Genomic DNA, 20,153 nt, shown 5'->3' with positions numbered 1-20,153 from the left:
GAATTTGGAATGAGTGGCAACTTTGGTCTTATAGCCAATTGCCAAGGTGGGAACTGCTGCAGCTATGTATGCATTATGTTAATTGATCCGTGTGCATAGTATTGAACATTTGCCAAAGCAACTCTGCGGTGTATGTATTAACATCCTCATATAATAGATGAGGAAACTGATGCTGAGAGAAATGGCATGTCACTAGTAAATAGCAAGGCTAGCACTTAAGCCAGTCTGCCCTATCATGAGACCTGTGCTCTTTTCTACGGTTCTCCTCCCAACAGTTACTTATACTTCGTGCCTGCTGGAAACCACAAAGGGTCTGCAGTGATGTGAAGCAGAGTCATTTTCTGAGTGTTTTCAAACTCACATACAAGTCTCTTCTTCCTTTCTTTTTTTTTTTTTTTTGTTTGTTTGTTTGGTGTTTAACTCTGTTTCCAACTTTGCTTTCTGGGACTATGTTCCTGGAATTAAGTCTGGGTACAGTGGCACAATTTGGACATTAGATATCACCTGAGAGCCTTTCACTGAGCAAATTCTCTTAAAAACAGAATTGGAAATTTCAAAGAAGCATGAACTGTCTTTAGGTTTCCAAAATCTCTAGACAATATTAAGTGAAGTTCAACGGATGCTTTTACCTTAAGTTATACAAGGACCAAAAAAAAAAAAAAAGAATGAGTAAGAAGGAATTGAGAATTCTTCTAGCCTTACCATCCTTCCTCTTTTGTCCTTCGTCCTCTACAGCCACATTTCTATCAGCTGCCCCTGCAGCCTCTGTCTGAACTATCAGGGCAGCCTGTTATCTCCTGGCTGTCCCTAAAATGAGGATTTTCCCTGGAACTTTAACTCTCATGCACCTATGCCTACTGCGTCACTTAAAGCAAGTCACCTCACTCCATTCAGCCTCTGTGTCCGTTCCTGTAATATGAGTAATAAACCCTGAATTGCTAAGTTGTTGTGTGACTTAAATAATATAACCTCACTTAGTAGTATTATTCACAATAGCCAAAAGATGGAAGCCACCCAAGCATCCATTGACAGATGAATGGATAATCAAAATGTATACCCAGGGGCTTCCCTGGTGGCGCAGTGGTTGAGAATCTGCTTGCCGATGCAGGGGACACAGGTTCGAGCTCTGGTCTGGGAAGATCCCACATGCCGCGGAGCAGCTGGGCCCATGAGCCACAACTACTGAGCCTGCGCGTCTGGAGCCTGTGCTCCGCAACAAGAGAGGCTGCGATAGTGAGAGGCCCGCGCACCGTGATGAAGAGTGGCCCCCGCTTGCCGCAACTGGAGAAAGCCCTTGTACAGAAACAAAGACCCAACACAGCCAAAAATAAGTAATTAATTAATAAAAAATAGAGCTCCCTATTAAAAAAAACAAAAACAGATAACGAAAAAAAAAAAACCAACCCAAATATCAAACAAAGCCCAATTATTAAAAAAAAAAAAAAAGTATACCCAGACACTGGAATATTATTCAGCCTTAAAGAGGAAGGAAATCCTGTTACATGCTACAACATGGATGAACCTTGAGGACATTACGTTAAGTAAAAGAAACCAGTCACGAAGGGACAAATACTGTATGATTCCACTCACAATGAGGCACCTAAAATAGTCAAACTCACAGAAACAGAAAACAGAACGGTGGTTGCCAGGGTCTGAGGGGAGGGAATGGGAAATTATTGTTTGGCAAGATGAAGAAAGTTCTGTGCATGGGTGGTGGTAATGGTTGTACAACACTGTGAATGTACTGAATGCCACTGAACTATACACTTAAAATTGGTTAAGATGGTAAATGTTATGTGTATTTTCCCACAACTTTAAAAATAATAATAATAAAAATAATAAAACTGCCAGAGAAAATCCCTAGCTCAGTGATTAGTGCACAGTTGGTGCTGAATAAATGTCAAGTCCCTTCTTACCACTCACTGATGTGATGCCACCTTGGGGTAATGCGAAAAAACTCTCTCTCCCCCTGATATTAAAAGAATATCAAGTCTCCTGAAAAGGAATTGTTTTGGGAAGTAGGAAACAGAAGGTGGCCTTTGCGGGAGAGCTCCGGGCACTCCTGTCCATCCAAACCTCCTTAAAAGCCGCTCCTGCACGCGGGCACACCACGTAGGCGTGGGGTGACGACCAGTGTCAGATAAAGCAGCATGACTCCTCCACGTAGCAGATAACGATCTTTTACTCTATTAGACAATGGGGACACGGGAGGGAGCGCAAAGCAAGGACTAAATGCTGCGGAGCTTTCACTCAGTCCCAGCCTCCAAAAAGCCCCAGCCCACGGCTCGCGTCGCGGGCCGCACCTCAACCCCTCCTCCTTCCTCCTCCCTTTGCCCCTCCCACTCTCCTCCTGCTCCGCCCCCTCCCTTTCAGACTGGCCTTTGACAGGAAATCGAAAGTGAAACAGGGAGCCGGCTAGTATCTGCTAAGTGCCTTGAAAAGGTGAGTGAATTTGGCTAGACCGAGGTACCCCAGCCCTGCCTTGGGGACCTCTCCCCCTTCCCCAGATCGGAAGAGCCCCTTCCTAAGCAGTCCCCACCCCTAGAGCCTTAGATCTCAGTTTTCCCTTCGCAACAGGTCTCCCTCAACCCTAACCCAACCCTAATCCTCCCCTGCTGCCTGGGTGGAGGCTGGGCTGCGAACCTGACTTCCAAGAAGGAGCTCGGGCTGCCCTGCTGGCGGCACCTGAGCTGGGATGAAGGACCCAGGGAAACTGGGAGAACTAGGATGGCAACCTAGCTCGGAGGGTGGTCCAGGGGAGCCCGGTGTGGGGTGGGTCTGCAATCCCTGAGACTCCCATCCCCAAAAGGCCCCCTCTGGAGGTGAGAGGGACAGGGTTGCTTAGAGTGTTAGAAACGTATGGGTCTATGCCCTGGAAGAAACGAAGACAGGTGCCAGGTTCAGAGTAGCTGAGAGAAGAGCCCAGGGAGTGCTCAATCAACCACACATTCGTGTGTATGTGTGTGTGTGTACACATATGTATATACATATACACATATACATACGTGCACATACAGATATACATATATACTTATGAGAATATATAAGAATAAATATTCTTATATATATTCATATTACAGATAGATAGATATAGGTAGTTCCTGCCATTATTGCAAAAATTAATGAAGATCTATGTGAAGTATGTAGCGCCTGGCACATGGAAGGTGCATGGTAAATGGTCGCTACTATTAGGATTAGCTCTCAACAGAGTCGAAGACCAGTGGCCTGAGATGGAAGATGGACAGGTAAAGCCTGAGCACTGAGGGCTTAAGAAGAGATGGACATGATGAAAGTCAAATTGTAAGCAGCTGTATCTCAGGTTCTCAACAATTTTTGCTCTCTCTTTTGGGGACTCAGTTTCCCCTTCTGTCTGACTGGATCAGTGAACCAGACTGTGGAGGAGCAGCTCTTGTTATTCAGGTTGAGTTCCTTTTCTTTTCTTGTTTTCACCCCCTCCAGCTCACTCTCCCTGGTGGTTTCCTTTGAATTGTCTTGCTTTTCTCACACAGCTCTTCTCATCTCCTCCTTTCCTCTTCTTCCCTCCCACTAGGCCACTGGAAGATCTCCCCAGTGCTGCTGAATAGGAACATTACCCCTATGGCCTCAGCAGTGCCCTTGGCAATGATGTGGGAGGAGGTCACGTGCGCTATCTGCCTGGATCCCATGGTGGAGCCCGTGAGCATCGAATGTGGTCACAGCTTCTGCCAGGAATGCATCTCTGAGGTTGGGAAAGATGGGGGCAGCGTCTGTCCTGTGTGCCGGCACCACTTCCTGCTCCGGAACCTCCGGCCCAATCGACAGGTGGCCAACATGGTGGAGAATCTTAGAAAAATCAGCCAGGATGCCAAGGAGGGCACACAAGGCGAGCTGTGTGTGGTGCACAGAGAGAAACTTCACCTATTTTGTAAGAAAGATGGGAAGGCGCTTTGCTGGGTGTGTTCCCAGTCCCAGAAACACCGTGACCACCCCATGGTCCCCATTGAGGAGGCTGCTCAGGAGTACCAGGTGAGGCCTTAGCATGGAGGCGCGAACAGGTAGAAAGGGGATAGGGCCTTGATGACTGCTTTGTTCCCCAGGGCTGGGAACGGGAGAGAGTCACCTGTGGAGTTGAGGGGATGGGGAAAGGATGGGGGTCTCCTGCCTTCTGTGTCTAATTTAAGGGGAGAATTGCAAGCTCAGTACAATTTTCTCATTCCCCAGGAGCAGGGTATATGCAATGGGAAAATGCTGCATGGATCATGTTTCCTTGTGGCCTCCTGGTTAATTAAGAATGAGTAGTGCCCCCATCCCTACTACCCCAACAGTGTGGCTCTATTTTGTAAGAAACATCAGGCTTTTTCCAAAGTTTTCCCATCCACAGAATTCCTACTCCAAACAGACTCTAGTTCTTGCTCATCCTCTGCACTCAGACTTTTCTAAGAACCAGTATGATCTTCCCCCACCTCATGCCACCGCATCTTACTTCTTGATCTGAGTGGACATTAACCTGCTATCTTTCTCTGCAGGAGAAGCTCCAGGTGGCACTACAGAAACTAAGGAACAAGCAGGAGTTGGCTGAGAAGTTGGAAGTGGATGTTGCAATGAAGAAAGCAGCCTGGAAGGCAAGAGTCATGTCCTGAAGGGAATCTTAGATCAGAAGCCTGGGGAGGGTCCAGGGTCCTGGACTCAAGAAAGCCCTAACCGTAGCTACATCAGTCCCTATATGTCACTCCCCAAGAACCAACTGTCCCCTAGGTCTCCTGATGGAGGGGAATAAAAAAGGGTGGAGCTCAAAGAGAGCTCCCAATCAGATGGAAAGTCTTAAGAGAAGGTGCTGAGGGACAAGACATACCCTGAAGCTCCTGCTGCTTGAGCCCAGTCTCTGGAGATGACAGCACAGAGCCTCAGTGTCTGGGACAGAGGAATCCCAGGAGAGATGCCAATGGCTTGGCCTGTCAGGAAACGACAAGGGCTGTGAGGAACAGACTTAAGGGAACCATCAAGGTCTAAGGTAGGAAAAACAGTCTGACCAGTTGGTTGCTTGACCATGTCCAGATCACTGGTCCAAAGTGTAATGGAGAGCTACAGCTTGTTCTGCACCAGGAATTAGGATGTGGGGCGTGTCAGGGACTAGGAGGGAGCGGAAGGAGCTCATGGCCAAGAGATCCCAGAAGAGGAAGATCTGGGACCGGGGAAGGGTGAGTCAGGCTGTGGTGGCAAAAGGGGTCACCCTGTGTCATCGAGTGACCCTCCAGTTACAAGCAGGAGAGAGCAAGCCAAGAATATCCCAAAGACTCCTTTCCCCCAGAACTTAGGAACGGGGTTGTGAGCCTGTCTTTGCGAGGTTGTTGGCGGTGGGGCCAGGTGTTCCTCCCTCAGCTACTCACTGAGATATGAAGACCAAGGGGCATGTCTGGGTGGTGATTTGAAAGAGGTTGAGGAAATCTCCGATACCATAGGCAGATGCAGCTGTGGTTGGAGGGCAGCTGTGGTGCGCTCCCACCGGTCCCATTCCCCTCTTAGTCCCAGGAGCCTCAGCCCGCTACTTCCCCAGCAAGACTGTATACGTGTGTGTTTATTCCCAGACAGAGCCAGAGTGGTGAGTCTTCAAGGAATAGAAATAGATATGGGCACTTGCAGTCCCAAAGCTTAGGAGACTGTGATAAAAAACCACCTCTTTTCTTTCCATTGACACCAAAGGGGAAGGTTGAGGCACACAAATTGAGGGTTCACGAAGAGTTTGTAAGACAGAAAAACTTCCTGGCTGAAGAGGAGCAGAGGCAACTGCAGAAGCTGGAGGCAGATGAGAGGGAAGAGCTGAGAGTCCTGGGGGCCACAGAGGCCGGGCTGGCCCAGCAGAGCCAGGCCCTGCAGGAGCTGATCGCAGAGCTAGAGGGGAGGACTCGGGGCTCAGCGCTGGAACTGCTGCAGGTGAGGCCTGAGGACGGGCTCCCCTCTGAGATGCAAGGAGTAATTGAAAAAAGCCAGAGCTCTTCGGGGCTACCTTCAGAGCACACAGAGACTTGGTCCCTGGAGTCTTCTTAAATAAAACAAACTGGAATTCAGACCCATGAGTGGTTTGCATTCAAGGCATGGAAAGGTACAAATTTAGGTGGGAATATTCCATGCAGCAATTAAAAGAAATGGACATCTCTGGTAAGTGCCTGCTCTTATACATACCAGATTCATGACCTTGAGAAAGTACCTTAATCTTTCTGAGGATTAGGTTTCTCTTATGTTAAACGGATATTATAGTATTACATATCTCCAAGAGACAGTAGCCCAGCCCCAGCCCTGCCACCAGTTCTCTCTGTTACCCTAAGTTGTCATTTTCCTTTCCTAGACCTAATTTCTCCATTTGTGAACCAAGGGGGAGGGAGTGGGCTAAATAACAGGGGTTCCCCAGGATTTAGTCATAAATTTATCGTCTTTACACATTCTGCTACTTCTGTGAACTACCCAAATGATTTGAGCATGTTACTTTTTTCTTTAAATTGTCTCACTCTTTTACCTGAATAAATTTAGTTTAAAAGGAAATTTGTCCTCACAGACAAATATCATGATATCACTTACATGTGGAATCTAAAAAAATAATACAAAGGAACTTATTTTACAAAGCAGAAACAGACTCACAGACATAAAAAACAGACTTATGGTTACCAAGGGGGAAAGGGGGTGGGAGATAAATTAGAGATTTGGGACTAACAGATATACACTACTGTATATAAAATAGATAAATAACAAGGACCTACTGAATAGCACAGGGAACTGTATTCAATATCTTGCAATAATCTATAATGGAAAAGAATCTGAAAAAGAATCGATATGTATATATATGTGTAACTGAATCACTTTGCCGTACACCTGAAACATTAACTATACTTCAATTAAAATCAACTATACTTCAATTTAAAAAATAAGAAAAAAAGAGACAGGGGGCAAAAACAGGGTCCACTCTTGGGAAAGCCGCACAGGGTCCTGCTCGGTTTCAGGACGTATAAAATGCTTAGAACAGTACCTGGAATACAGTATGTGGTTGCATAAATGTTAGTTAATTTTATTATCATTTATATTATGAAATACCTACTGAACATAAAAACAGTAGATTGGAAATGAGGAAATAAAGCTAAAAGTAAAATAACAGAAAATAAAATTAAACCTTGTGAGCATAATTTTGCCCTCCCAGGAAAATCAGGACCAGGAAATGAGAATTTTAGAGAAATATTAAAATGTAACTTTGTTTCTCCCTTATTTGGCCTAAGCCAGTGTTCTCATTAGGTAATATAGCTTAGATGTATATGCTAATTGCATGAATTATTGAGTTATATGGCTATCCTTGTAACTTTGCTTGTTCTATGCCTGTTTCCTAATCTGTAAATGGAATATAAATAACAGTACTTACCTAATAGGAGTTTAGTAACAATTAAACAAGACAAGTTATACAAAAAAAAGAAAAAGAAATTTGTCCTAAGCAATAGTAGCCATGTGTTATGTTACTGATACCTTTTCTAATGTATTTCATAACAATAATATTAATAACTGCAAATTCTTAAATAGCACATAAAACATGCCAGGTGTTTAGTCCCTCATGACAATGCAATGAGGTGGATGCTACTGTTATCCCCATTTCATAGATGAGAAAACTAAGGTGCAGAGATGTGAAGAGATTTAGTGAGAGACTAAAGCTAAATAGCTTAACCAAGTTCACCTGAATAGTAAGAGGTATTAAGTAGAACACACATCAATGAATTTTTTTTAACTATTTTTTATAAATTCATTGATGTGTGTTCTACTTAAAGTCATCTCATATCCACCAATGATATGCTTGCCTCACTTTGGGAACCTTTGGACTAGATGGTCTCAAAAGTCCCTCTGCTGTTAACATTCTATGGTTCCTCTTTTCCCTGCACCTTTTCACTGTCTCGGGGTCAGATATGGTCATGAAGCCATTTCTGGTTTGTGCAAAAAAGCCCACAGGATTGATTTGACTTGGCAGGCTCTCTTCTTCCCATTATCTAAGTCTTGCTTCTGCCCAGCATTGAGCAGAGCTTTCTAAGGCACTTTTGCCTGGGCCTAGGAGCCTGCCGGTTCCCAGGTAAGGACACCAACCCCTGCCACAGAATATTCTCAGATGTTTTGGTTTCACATACGTGACAGGGGCTACGTTAACTACAGCAGAGGACAGAGCTCTAACTAGCCAGCCCTTCCTCCCCAAATGGTGCAAGCCCACAAATAAGAGCAGTTTCTGTGCATTCTGTGCATGCTGACTTGGCCATTCTTTCGCTGTGACTGTCTCTGGGCCTCAGCCAGGCTGGCTATTTGCCCCTTTTTTCTCTCCCACCCACCCCCACCAAGAATCTGGTCTTTTTAATTTGTTTTCTGAGTCAGAGTTTGTAAGCTGCTCTTCCTTCCCCTAACTGTAAGTCACACCCGTGCTGGGTTTCTGCTTCCCCCACAAGCACCCACACATGCCTTTTGTTCCAAGCTTGTCGGAAGCATCTTTTGGGCCTTGGCCCAGAGGGATGGGGCAGAGAGCAGTGTCCTGTGGACCTCAGGGTGGCATCGCGTCACCCACAGGACTGAAGTCTCAGACCTAAACCAATGACTCCAGATCTTACTCTCTTGTCTCTTTTCTCCTCAGGAGGTGAAAAGTGTCCTGGAAAGGTAAGGAGAGGTTTTCTTTGTTAGAGGATGGGGCAGCAGGAGGCATATATACCTGTGAAAAATGGTTGTGAGTTAGAAAATGTGCATTGAAGTTATCCCCATCCTCTTCGCTATTCTCAAAGACCCAATCCTCCATAAAATATCTTCTGGTCTCAGAAGGCTAATTAATGGGCATCTCAGTTGGTAAGTTGCCCAAAGTAATTGGACTGTAACGTCTTCACAAAGTGAAGTTATGACCAACAGGGAAGTTCTGAGTCTACAGCCTGCTGGGACTCCTTCTTTAAAAAGAATCTAACCAGTTTCAAACCTCCCAGAAAGAGCCATGGGTAAGACCCACGATAGGGGTGGGACTCCTTAGGTTCCTCATGGAAGTGATTCAGCCTATATCAGACACCTTGATGTGAAATGAAACAGAATGTGCTTGCGTGGTGACCTCAGGCTCGGAGTGGAGATACAGACTGTCCAGGTGCTGCAGAGGCCCACTGTAGCCAGCAAGGCTTGGATAGAAACTAAATCCTACCTCCTTTTGCCCTTCACCCTCAGGAATCCTAACACAGGAGGTGTTTTTGCAAATTTGCATTATATTAAATTATTAGTCATCCCCGAAGGCGATTATAGCAACAGGATTTGGGAAGGGTGAGGTAGGAGTTGGAGTCAGGGTCTCTAACTCTTTTTCCCACAGGAGTGAGTCCTGGAACCTGAAGGAGCTGGACATCACCTCCCCAGACCTGAGGAATGTGTGCTACGTGCCCGGGGTTAAGAAGATGCTGAGGACATGTGGAGGTGAGGCCAGTACCAGGGGTGTGGGACTGGCCTGCCGGGAGTGAAAGGGGATAAGGAGGATGCATAGTGCATCCCAGGGTTGGGGAGAGATGGCAGGTCAGAGTAGGTGGGGCAGGGGCAGAAATAGGGAAGGTGGTTGCCTCAAAGGTCAGGGCAAGGGTCAGAGTTGGCTAGGGCGTCATTTCCTCACCCAGTGAGGCTCAGGGTCACCCTTTCATCCACATCCCCCCACCACAGGCACAGGGTCACTGACTCCCCACACTCTCCTGGCCTGACTGTGGTCTTCTCTCTGCAGTACACATCACTCTGGATCCACATACAGCCAATCCGTGGCTCATCCTTTCGAAGAATCGGAGACAAGTGAGGCTTGGAAACACCCAGCAGAAAGTGCCTGAAAATGAGGAGAGATTTGATACCTACCCCATGGTCCTGGGTGCCCAGCGCTTTGACTCTGGAAAAGTTTACTGGGAGGTAGATGTGACGGAAAAGGAGGCCTGGGACCTGGGGGTTTGTAGAGACTCCGTGCAGAGGAAGGGGCAGTTTTTGCTCAGCCCCAACAATGGCTTCTGGACAATTTGGCTATGGAACAAACAAAACTATGAGGCTGGCACCTGCCCCCATACTCCCCTCCACCTTCAGGTGTCTCCACGCCGAGTTGGGATCTTCCTAGACTATGAGGCCAGCACTGTTTCCTTCTACAACATCACTGACCATGGTTCCCTCATCTACACCTTCTCTGAATGTGCCTTCAATGGACCTCTGCGGCCCTTCTTCAATCCTGGTTTCAATGACGGAGGAAGAAATGCGGCCCCTCTGATCCTCTGTCCACTGACGATGGGCTGGTAGGGATCCAGATGGGTCTCTCTGGACACCAGCACCTCTCTGTTGGTTCCCCTTCTCAGCCACTGGCCCTGTCTCCTTTGCCCATGAACTCCAAACCACCTTTGTCTCTGCAGAGGTGTCAGGATGCCGGCAGGCAAACTTTGGCAAGGAGGTCACCAGAGGTCTATGTCAAATGACCTGCAACACCAATATTCCTGCCCTGCATTGCTTTATGATTCCCTCCATGAAACAAGCTACTTGTATTTGGCCCCCAAACTCATCTGGATCAACTAAAACATGTTTCTGCCTTCCTTATGTGATTCGAGTTTTGTTTTCTCCTCTCCATCTCTAGGCCTTTGGTCAGATCCCTACTACGTATCTTGCAAAGGGCTTCCTAAATAAATTGGGCCTCAGTCTACCCCATCATTCCTGTCTCATACACATCTAGGATTATCTTTCCAACATACACGCATCAGATCATGAGTGGCTCCCCACTGCCTATAGAAAAACAGCCATTAGCAGCCACACTTTTAAAATAAAGGCTGAGGTAATTCCCTGGTGGCCCTGTGGTTAGGACTCCACGCTTTCACTGCTGAGGGTGCGAGTTCAATCCCTGGTCAGGGAACTAAGATCCGCAAGCCCCATGGTGCAGCCAAAAAAAAAAAAAAAGGTAAAATAAAGGCTGAATTATGCGTGCCTTAGTTTGCCATGTTAAATATCCAGCCGGATGTGCTCCCCCATTCCCACTATTATCTCCCAACCACATCTTGTTGTTAGTGGAGTTGGTTAAAGGGCATATCAATATAAATGGCAGGTGTGATGGGTTTTGATATGCCAACTTGCCTAGGCTATAAGCCCCTAGTTTTTCAATCAAACACTAATCCAGATGTTGCTGTGAAGGTATTTTTGTAGATGTCATCAAAGTCCATAATCATTTGACTTTAAATAAGGGAGACTGTCTTAGATAAGTTGGGTGGGCCTAATGTTCAATCAGATGAAAGTCCCTAAGGGCAGATCTGAGGCTTTCCTGAAGAAGCTATTCCACTTGTGAACAGAAGCTTCAACGCATGCCCAAGAGTCCCAGCTTCCCCTTCCTGATAGCCTGCCCTGCGGATTTACAACTTGCTTTGCCGGCTCCCACTGTTGTATAAGTGAATGTTTGGCAATAAATAAGTAAATCTCTTAATATTTATCTCCTGCTAGTTCTCCTTCTCCAGTTGAACCCTTACTGGTGTGAAGGCCAGGATGGAGGTAACAGGATCACCTGGTTTCAGCAAACTCTTTCTTGAATTTAAGCTTTTAAGGTTGGCACAATGAAGCTCTGCACCTGAGCATCAGGAGGCTGCCTGAGAGCCACTCTCCTTCTAGGAACCCTGATTTCTTATCTAAAATAGAATCTCAGATTGCCCTTAGCACATCTAAATATTTCATGAAAAACTTAGATACTATACAAAGATGTCAGTGACCTTAAAAAGAGCTTATTGATAAAGGAGTTGTTTCTAGGAATGAGTAATGGTCTATCTTAACACTGGACAGAAAGAAGATACTTTGATGGAAAGATAAATAGAACAGAATCCTCAGGCAAGAGACAACGTCACAGAGTTAAATCAGTGTGAGTTGGCAAAGTCGACCAGTGCCTTGGTTGATACACTGGAGAGAATATGGAGGAGAACTCAGTCCTCTATGAATGGGATGTACTGGGGGAGGGTTGGATTCTGTATACCCAACATGGGTCATAGAGAAATATTTTTTAATAGAAGGGTAGGGTATGAAATCAGCTTTTCTGCTTCTCTGTGTCTCTGTCTTGGGTTTGACCAGTGTAAATGATGGTGTTTTTTTTCCCCTTCAATTGATATACTGGTGGGAGGAGACTGCCATAATGATATAAACTTAAATATTCTCATTTCTCAAAATCTGAATACCTTGACGTATTGGGTTACCCTGATACTTGGAGATGTACATTACACAGATGACATACTGCCATCCCCTGGGTCTCAACCAAAAGGAATTAAATAGAGATTTCATAGTATCTCAACTTTTATCTCCACCAATAACTACTAACAAGTGATGCAAGTACACACCTGCATGTCACACACAAGATTATCATAGTAAGCCAAAGACAAGTATCATATGATATCATTTATATGTGGACTCTTAAAAGAAAATGATACAAATGAACTCATATACAAAACAGAAACAGACCCACAGACATAGAAAATGAATTTATGCTTACCAAAGTTCAATTTTTTTGGATTGTACATATAAGAGAAATCATACTGTTTTTGTCTTTCTGTGTCTGGCTTATTTCATTTAGTATAAGGTACTCCAGGTTTCTTCATGTTGTCACAAATAGCAGGATTTCCTTTTTATGATTGAATAATATTCCATTGTGTATATGTACCACATTTGTCTTTTTTTCTCCCAGCTTTATTGAGATATAACATTTTGTAAGTTTAAGGTACTCAGTGTAATGATTTAATATACATATATATGCAAAATAATTACAACAATAAGGTTAGTTAACACATCTGTCATCTCACATAGTTATATTTGTGTATGTGTGTGGTGAGAACTTTTAAGATCTACTCTCTTAGGAACTTTCAAATATACAATACAGTATTGTTAGCTATAGTCATCATGCTGTGCATTACATCCTTATAACATATTCATCTTACAACTGGAAGTTTGTACCCTTGACCACCTTTACCCATTTCCCCTACTCCCAACCCCTCACCTCTGGCAACTACCAATCTGTTCCGTTTCTATGATTGGTTTTTTTTTTTTTTAGATTCCACTTATAAATGAGATCATACAGTATTTATCTTTAACTTATTTCATTTAGTGTAATGTTTTCAAGGTTCATTCATGTTGTCACAAATGGCAAGATTTCCTTTCTATGTCTGAATAACATAAATGTATATATATGTGGGTGTATGTACATATATATATATCACATTTTATTTATCCATTCATTTGTCAGTGGACACTTAGGTTGTTTCCATGTCTTGGTTATTGTAAATAATGCTGCAATGAACATGGGGGTGCATATAACTCTTTGAGATACTGATATCATTGTTTTCAGATATATACCCAGAAGTGGAATTTCTGAATCATATGATAGTTCTATTTTTACTTTTTTGAGGAACATCCATACTGTTTTTCATAATGGCTCCACAAATTTACATTCCCACCAACAGTGCACAAGTGTTCCCCTTTCTCCATATCCTTGTCGGCATTTGTTATCTGTTGTTTGTTTTTTTTGATAATAGCCATTCTAACAGGTTTCAGGTGATATCTCATTGTGGTTTTGACTCACATTTCCCTGGTAATTAGTGATGTTGAGGATCTCTTCATGTTCCTATTGGTTATTTGTATGTCTTCTTTGAAAAAGTTCTAATCAGGTCTTTTGCTCATTTTTTTAGTCAGGTTATTTGTTTTTTGTTTTTTGTGGGGTTTTTGCTATGGAGTTTTGCTACTGAGTTTCATGGGTTCCTTATATATTTGGATATTAACCCCTTATCAGATGTATGATTTGCAAATATTTTCTCCCATTCCATAGTTGCCTTTTCATTTTACTGATTGTTTGCTTTGCTGTGCAGAAGCTTTTTAGTTTGATGTAGTCCCACATCTTTATTTTGCTTTTGTTGCCTGTACTTTTCGTGTGATATCAAGAAAATCATTGCCAAGACCAATATCAAGAAGTGTTTCTCTGTATTTTCTTCCAAGATTTTTACAGTTTCAGGATTTACATTTAAGTCTTTAATCCACTTCAAGTTAACTTTTGTGTATGGTGTAAGATAAGGGCCCAATTTCAATCTTTTGCATGTGAATATCCAGTTTTCCTAACATCATTTATTAAGAGACTGTCCTTTCCTCATTGAGAATTCTTGACACCCTTATCAAAGATTAATTGACCTTATATGCAAGTGTTTATTTCTGGGCTCTTTATTCTGTTCCATTGGTCCCTTTTCTAATTCAGAATAAAAGTTTATAGATATAAATATAGATATCTCAAATGTATATATTATTAAATTAATATAATTCTGCCTATAGGTTTTAATTTCAATGTCCTAGACAAGTTCATTGTAGAAAATAATTCTCATTGTTTAATATGATTTACTTTGGTTTTGATATTTCTATTTTTCTGGAACCCTATGCATGCGCTAAGAAGAGTCTCTAAGAGAATAAGTAACTTCCTCCAGGTCAAACACATCACTTTTGGTGAACCCAGGACTCAAAGCTACTTCTGATCCGACAACTTGTGCTCTTTCCTAAACACCACCCTTCTCAAGATAACATGGCATTCTGTCTTTAAAAGCCATGACAAATCACTTTGTTCACAGTCAGTACCACCCTTTGTTCATAAACCTCTACAAAGTAGGCAAAGGAAATGTGAGGTCCTATGTTGATAAACATATCACCTGTCACACAAACTCAGCAGTGTTCCCACTGTGAAGACAAAGTACTAACCACACACTCTCGAATCTGCCTGGTCTTGACCCCATAAATGATGGGGTTTAGCATAGGAGGGGCTAACATGCAGATGTCTGCCAGCAGAATGTGGGCATAAGGAGGAACATGACGCCCAAACTGCTGGGCAATTATGGTAAAAATGCCAGTCAGTAGAACATGGACATGACCCCAAGATGGGAGCCACAAGTGCCTAGGGTCGTCTTTTGCCAAGCTCCTCAGGAAGGGAGGCGGAAGACTGCATTGAGGATGAAGGTATAGGAAACCAAGATGTGCAAGGCATCTATCACTACAGTCGAGAGCAGAGCAGACAAGCCATACCAGACAGTGACACGAATGTCAGCACAAGCAAATTTAGCAACAGCCGTGTGCTCACAGTAGGTATGTGGTAGCACATTGTTATGGCAGAACGGTAGTCTCTTCACCAGGAGCACATCTGGGAGTATACAGAGAAGCCCCTCAGGACCACAGCCAGACCAACCCTGATGATTACTTCACGACTGAGCGCTGTGGCATAGCGCAGTGGGTCACAGATGGCCACATAGCAGTCAAATGCCATGGCCAACAGAATTCCTGATTCAGCAATAAAGGTGGCATGGATGAAGAAGATTTGGGTGACACAGCCATCAAAGGAAATCTCTCCAGCATGGAACCAGAATATGGCCAGGGCTTTGGGCACAGTGGTAGTGGACAAGATGAGGTCAGCCACAGCCAGCATGCAGAGGAAGAAGTACATGGGTTCATGGAGGCTGCATTCAGTGACGATGATGAAGACAAGGAGGCTATTCCCAAGGACAGCAACAAGGTAAGAAATAAAGAAGGGGTGAGAGATCTATATGTGCTGGTCTCCCGGGCCAGGGATCCCCAGCAGAATGAAGAGTGAATGGCTGGTACCAGTGTGGTTGGGGGTTGCCATGCCTGGGATGAGTCATTTGGATGTTGGTATATGGGATTTGGCAGTCATCTCTTCTCTCTTTCCAAAAAAGGTGAATGGGGCTGGAGTAGGGGAGGTGGAAACAGATCATTTTTCACTGAATGAGAAGTAGAAAGGGACCTGGTCAGGAAATCAGGAAACATGGGTTAAAACTCCTTGCCATTCTATTCACCAGCTATGTGATCTCAGTAAAATTACTTCCCTGCTCTGGGTTTCTCTTTTATCACTTTAAAACTAAAGTTGAACTAGATATCTGTAAGAGAGTTGTTCCAGCTCTAGAATGCCATAGGATCTTAGCATCAGATTGTTACAAACAGTTGAGAGCTGTGAATAACACTGCAGTTTCCACTTTGACCATCAGAATGGGATATGCATCTCAAAAGGCAAATCGTAACTGAGTTAATTGTCCATTTAACAAACCTTACTGAACACACTGAGCAGGTACCATGGCTCCTGGAGGACCTAGTTGAGGGGAGACAGACAATTAAACAAAATAGCTATACAATACAGATAGTGCAGAAGAATGTGAAACACAGGGGCTGTGGAAACATGGAAAGTTTTCTAGGAGTTCAGAAAAGTTTTTCTAAAGGTGCCACCCTGAGTTGAACCTTGAAAACTAAGTAAGAGTTTGCCAAGTAAAGTCATGAGGGGAGGGGAGAACACAAAGTCACAGAGATCTGAAAGGACATGGAGTTTGGAGGAAAATTGTCATGATTCAGGGTTACCATAGCCTGGAGGACATGGCACGAAATGATAGGAAATAATGTCAGGCAGTGAAGTAGGGGCCACATCACTGAGGGCTCTGGGTACAAGTGTAAGGAGTTTAGAATTTATGTTGAAGCAGTTGGAGCCACTGAAGGGTTTGTAGTGAGAGAATGGCATGGTGCAGTTTTCATTTTGGGTCGCTCTCTCTGGCAGTACTGTGTAAGAAGGGTGGGGAAGGGAAGAGGCAGGTTGGAGAACTGAGACAGAGATCGGTTAGGAGCAGCTCTGCACTAAGGGCCGCACGTGCATTATCTCAATCACCACCATGTGAGATAACTGTACTCGTTTTCCCATTTTACCAATGGAGAGCAAAGAGAGCTTAGAGAGTTCGTCATCCCCCCACCCAAGGTCACCTGGCTGGTAAATGGTGGAGCTAGAATTTGGCTACCCACACCATGCTTTGAATCACATCATGTCTACCTTACTCCACCTTGGTCCCCTTCATCAGGTGCTTGTGATTTCCTGACTCCTGATCCAAGGGAAAAAACAAAAGTCACCTGTTGTTAATTCCCTTAACTACCTTCATTCTGCCACCTACAAATTTATATTTGAATTGTCTCTTCCCTCTCGCTCCCATTCAAGGCTCAGCCCTCCATTTGTGCACTGGACCCCAAACTTCTCTCCATTAATCTGTCACTCTGGTAATTTCAAACTCTCCCTCTCTGCTGGCCCCTTCTCCTTAGTGTGTCTCTTCCCCCGTTCACCTCGGTTTTACAAAAGGTGGGATGTGTACTCTCTTCATCTATCCTCTTACCACCCTCGTAATCTTTACCCAATGCCATTTTACTTATAACACCAATATGCCACTAAAGCTTCCTATTCTGAAACAATCTATCATATCACAGTTGCCAAATCTAATATTACATTTCATTTCTGATTACTAGTAATCTCCAATTTCTATCACTAATACTTCTTTATTTGATGATAGCAACCATTAAATATCTACTGTTAGATATATGTATTATTTCTAATTATTGCACCAAATGTATGAAATTGAAAGTATCACTAGTTCGTGCGTGAAGAAACTAATCTCATATGGCAACTGCCCAAAGTCAAACAACCTGTTAGAGGCTAAGCTGATATTTGAATCCGAGATTATTAGAGCCAAAGTTTCCATTAGCTTTTGAAACGTCCACTTTTGTTTGCTGATTACCTAACCACCTTTCTTTGGCTTCCTCTCCACTCCCTTCTCATTCTTTTATTTTGCCAGAATGTCTGAGACATGTAAGACAATGTAATAGAGGAAAAATCATATGGGCTTTAGACCTACCTGAGTTCAATTCCAGCTCTGCCTGCTTCAAATCCACAAACACACAAACTTCCATTCCTATTACCATATTATCATACACATTCATTTATACAGTCACAACACACATTTACTCACACAAATTTTGATGATTTACACACTAACACACATTTTCCCTATTCACACAAATGGCCCTTCCCCATGAACGCACGCACACACACACACACACAGTTTTAAACTTTCCTTCATGTAGATACCCACCGAAATTCGCACAGTCATTACCCAGTCAAACTCACTCTCACTTATCTAAGTCATAACTTTGCCTATCTCCATTCAGCACGCTGGCTTTCCTCCCATTAAATCAGTTGCCTCAGGGAGGTGGAGATTCCAAATGTTATTCAACTCTCACCTCTGTCTCCAGCCTGACAGTCCTCTAACATATGCCAGAACAAATAACTGTCTCTGGGAATGCAGTTCACAAGACAACCCCCCACCCTGCTTCACCAGTTCCACCCTGGAATTGCCCAAACATGAATCAGAGATGTAAAATATCAATGCTGGTTGACACTTTATACCAGCGGTCGTCAAACTGCTGCCTGTGGGCCAAATCCTGCCCACCACCTTCTTTTATAAATAAAATCTTATTGGAACACAACCATGCCCAGTTACTTACGTATTGTCTATGACTGCTTTCGTGGGACAGATTGAATAGTTGCAGCAGAGACCACATTCGAAACTTAAAATATTTGCTGTTGCCCTTTACAAAAAATTTTTGGCAATCCCTGCTTTAGAATAATCTTGTTGTATGATTTATTATTTACAAAAGCCACAGAAGGAAAGGCAATTTTCCCAAGGCCACAGAGGAAGTGAGTGAAGATTTCTTGCCTATCATGTCACTGTTTCCACCATGCCACAAAGCTTCTGCAGACACATTTTGGTCTGTCCTCTCTGACTCTGCTCTCAGGGGATGGAGAATTCCAAATACAGCCTCTAGTGGGTGACCAAATGATGAAGACAATTCATTATTGTTTCTCATCTCCTTTATCCCCACCATTCCTGCCCATAGGCAGAAGGACCCAAAGAGGCACCAGCCCACCCTGGTCAGTACCAACCTACATCTCTCCTCACCCCAAACTGTCTATCACAGCCATCAGGAATCACAGACTGGAGCCATGCCCCTGCCTAGATGGCAGGGTATTCCGATAACCAGCAGACTGTGTTCAATGGCCAGGGGACCAAGCCGGAGGAGGAACCGCAGGGCAAATTATTTTTTCTCTGAGCATCTTTGGAGACCATGGGCTTACTCATGTGACTCTCTTCTCCCCTAGGATCTCCTCTACTGAGGATCTCCTTGGTGATGTAACTGTAAAGCCCTTAACCCTTCTTGTCTGAGTGCCAGAAGCCTCATGTGAAAAGAATGCTGGAGAGGTTATATGAGCTTAAGAGAGAAAAGGAGGTGGGAGAGAAGTTTTGGAGTGAGAGGTCAGGGCAAAGGATGGGAATGTGGTTAGGGCCTTGGTCAAGTCCCCGGAACTTATTCCAGTGCATCTTCATCAACCCTGACTTCCAGAAGGCATAGAAACACTTCAGGAACTGGAGTCTTATAGAGCAGCAGTCCCCAACATTTTTGGCACCAGGGACCGGTTTCGTGGAAGACAATTTTTCCACAGAGAGTGGGGGCGGAGGGGAGGGAGGGCAGGTTTCAGGATGATTCAAGTGCATTACATTTATTGTGCACTTTATTTCTATTATTATTACATTGTAATATATAATGAAATAATGATACAACTCACCATAATGCAGAATCACTGGAAGCCCTGAGTTTGTTTTCACTTGCCACTCACTGATAGGGTTTTGATATGAGTCTGCAAGCAAATAATTTATTATGGTCTCCGTGAAGTCAAACCTCTCTGCTAATGATAATCTGTATTTGCAGCCGCTCCCCAGTGTCTCAGCTCCACCTCAGATCATCTGGCATTAGATTCTCATAAGGAGTTTCCAACCTAGATCCCTCGCATGCGCAGTTCACAGTAGGGTTCCCGCTCCCATGAGAATCTAATGCCGCAGCTGATCTGACAGGAGGCGGAGCTCAGGCAGTAATGCGAGCAATGGGAAGCAGCTGTAAATACAGCTCGCTTGCCCGCCACTTATCTCCTGCTGTGCAGCCCGGTTCCTAACAGGCCATGGATCCCTGCTATAGAGTCTCTCAAACATTCATGTATTCATTCACCACTCATTCAAGCCAATGTGTATTAAGTGCTAACTATGTTAATGGCACCCTAATAAAATGTTGAGCAAAATCAAATCCACTTAAAACTTAATTATATTGTTTTGTATTTAGACTAATGCTTTGATTCTTTCATTGAAGGATTTTCTTTTTAAATTATTTATTTATTTTCATTGAAGTAGAGTTGATGTACAATACTATATGTTACAAGTGTACAATATAGTAATTCACAATTTTTAAAGGTTATATTCCATTTACAGTTA

At 43.8% G+C, this 20,153-nt stretch overlaps 1 protein-coding gene and 1 pseudogene across 2 annotated transcripts; one reads left to right on the top strand and one right to left on the bottom strand.

The window, feature by feature from the left end:
• The first annotated feature begins 2,385 nt into the window (after positions 1 to 2,385).
• TRIM21 (tripartite motif containing 21) lies at positions 2,386 to 10,559 on the top strand. 2 transcript variants are annotated; one of them, XM_059930941.1, is made up of 7 exons: positions 2,386 to 2,442; positions 3,551 to 4,005; positions 4,506 to 4,601; positions 5,680 to 5,910; positions 8,621 to 8,643; positions 9,326 to 9,426; positions 9,722 to 10,559. In XM_059930941.1, the coding sequence occupies exons 2-7, from the start codon at positions 3,598 to 3,600 to the stop codon at positions 10,270 to 10,272; spliced, it is 1,410 nt and encodes a 469-aa protein (XP_059786924.1). In that variant the 5' UTR covers positions 2,386 to 2,442; positions 3,551 to 3,597; the 3' UTR covers positions 10,273 to 10,559. The 2 variants fall into 2 exon arrangements, with proteins under 2 accessions (XP_059786924.1, XP_059786923.1); XM_059930940.1 differs by lacking the exon at positions 2,386 to 2,442 and adding an exon at positions 3,359 to 3,420.
• Positions 10,560 to 14,682: 4,123 nt separating this feature from the next.
• On the bottom strand, positions 14,683 to 15,634 carry LOC132369811 (olfactory receptor 52B4-like; annotated as a pseudogene).
• Between the last annotated feature and the right edge of the window lie 4,519 nt (positions 15,635 to 20,153).

This window comes from Balaenoptera ricei, chromosome 8 (genome assembly GCF_028023285.1).
Source record: "Balaenoptera ricei isolate mBalRic1 chromosome 8, mBalRic1.hap2, whole genome shotgun sequence".
Lineage (NCBI taxonomy): Eukaryota > Metazoa > Chordata > Mammalia > Artiodactyla > Balaenopteridae > Balaenoptera > Balaenoptera ricei.
The sequence above is the reverse complement of the archived record's forward strand: the minus strand, read 5'-3'. Positions and strand labels throughout refer to the sequence as shown.

Coding starts and splice junctions, on each gene's coding strand:
- TRIM21 (XM_059930941.1), top strand. CDS start 3,598: ATGGCCTCAGCAGTGCCCTTGGCAATGATGTGGGAGGAGGTCACGTGC. Junction 4,602..5,679: donor TGAAGAAAGCAGCCTGGAAG/GCAAGAGTCATG, acceptor TTGACACCAAAG/GGGAAGGTTGAGGCACACAA. Junction 8,644..9,325: donor GTGAAAAGTGTCCTGGAAAG/GTAAGGAGAGGT, acceptor TTTTTCCCACAG/GAGTGAGTCCTGGAACCTGA.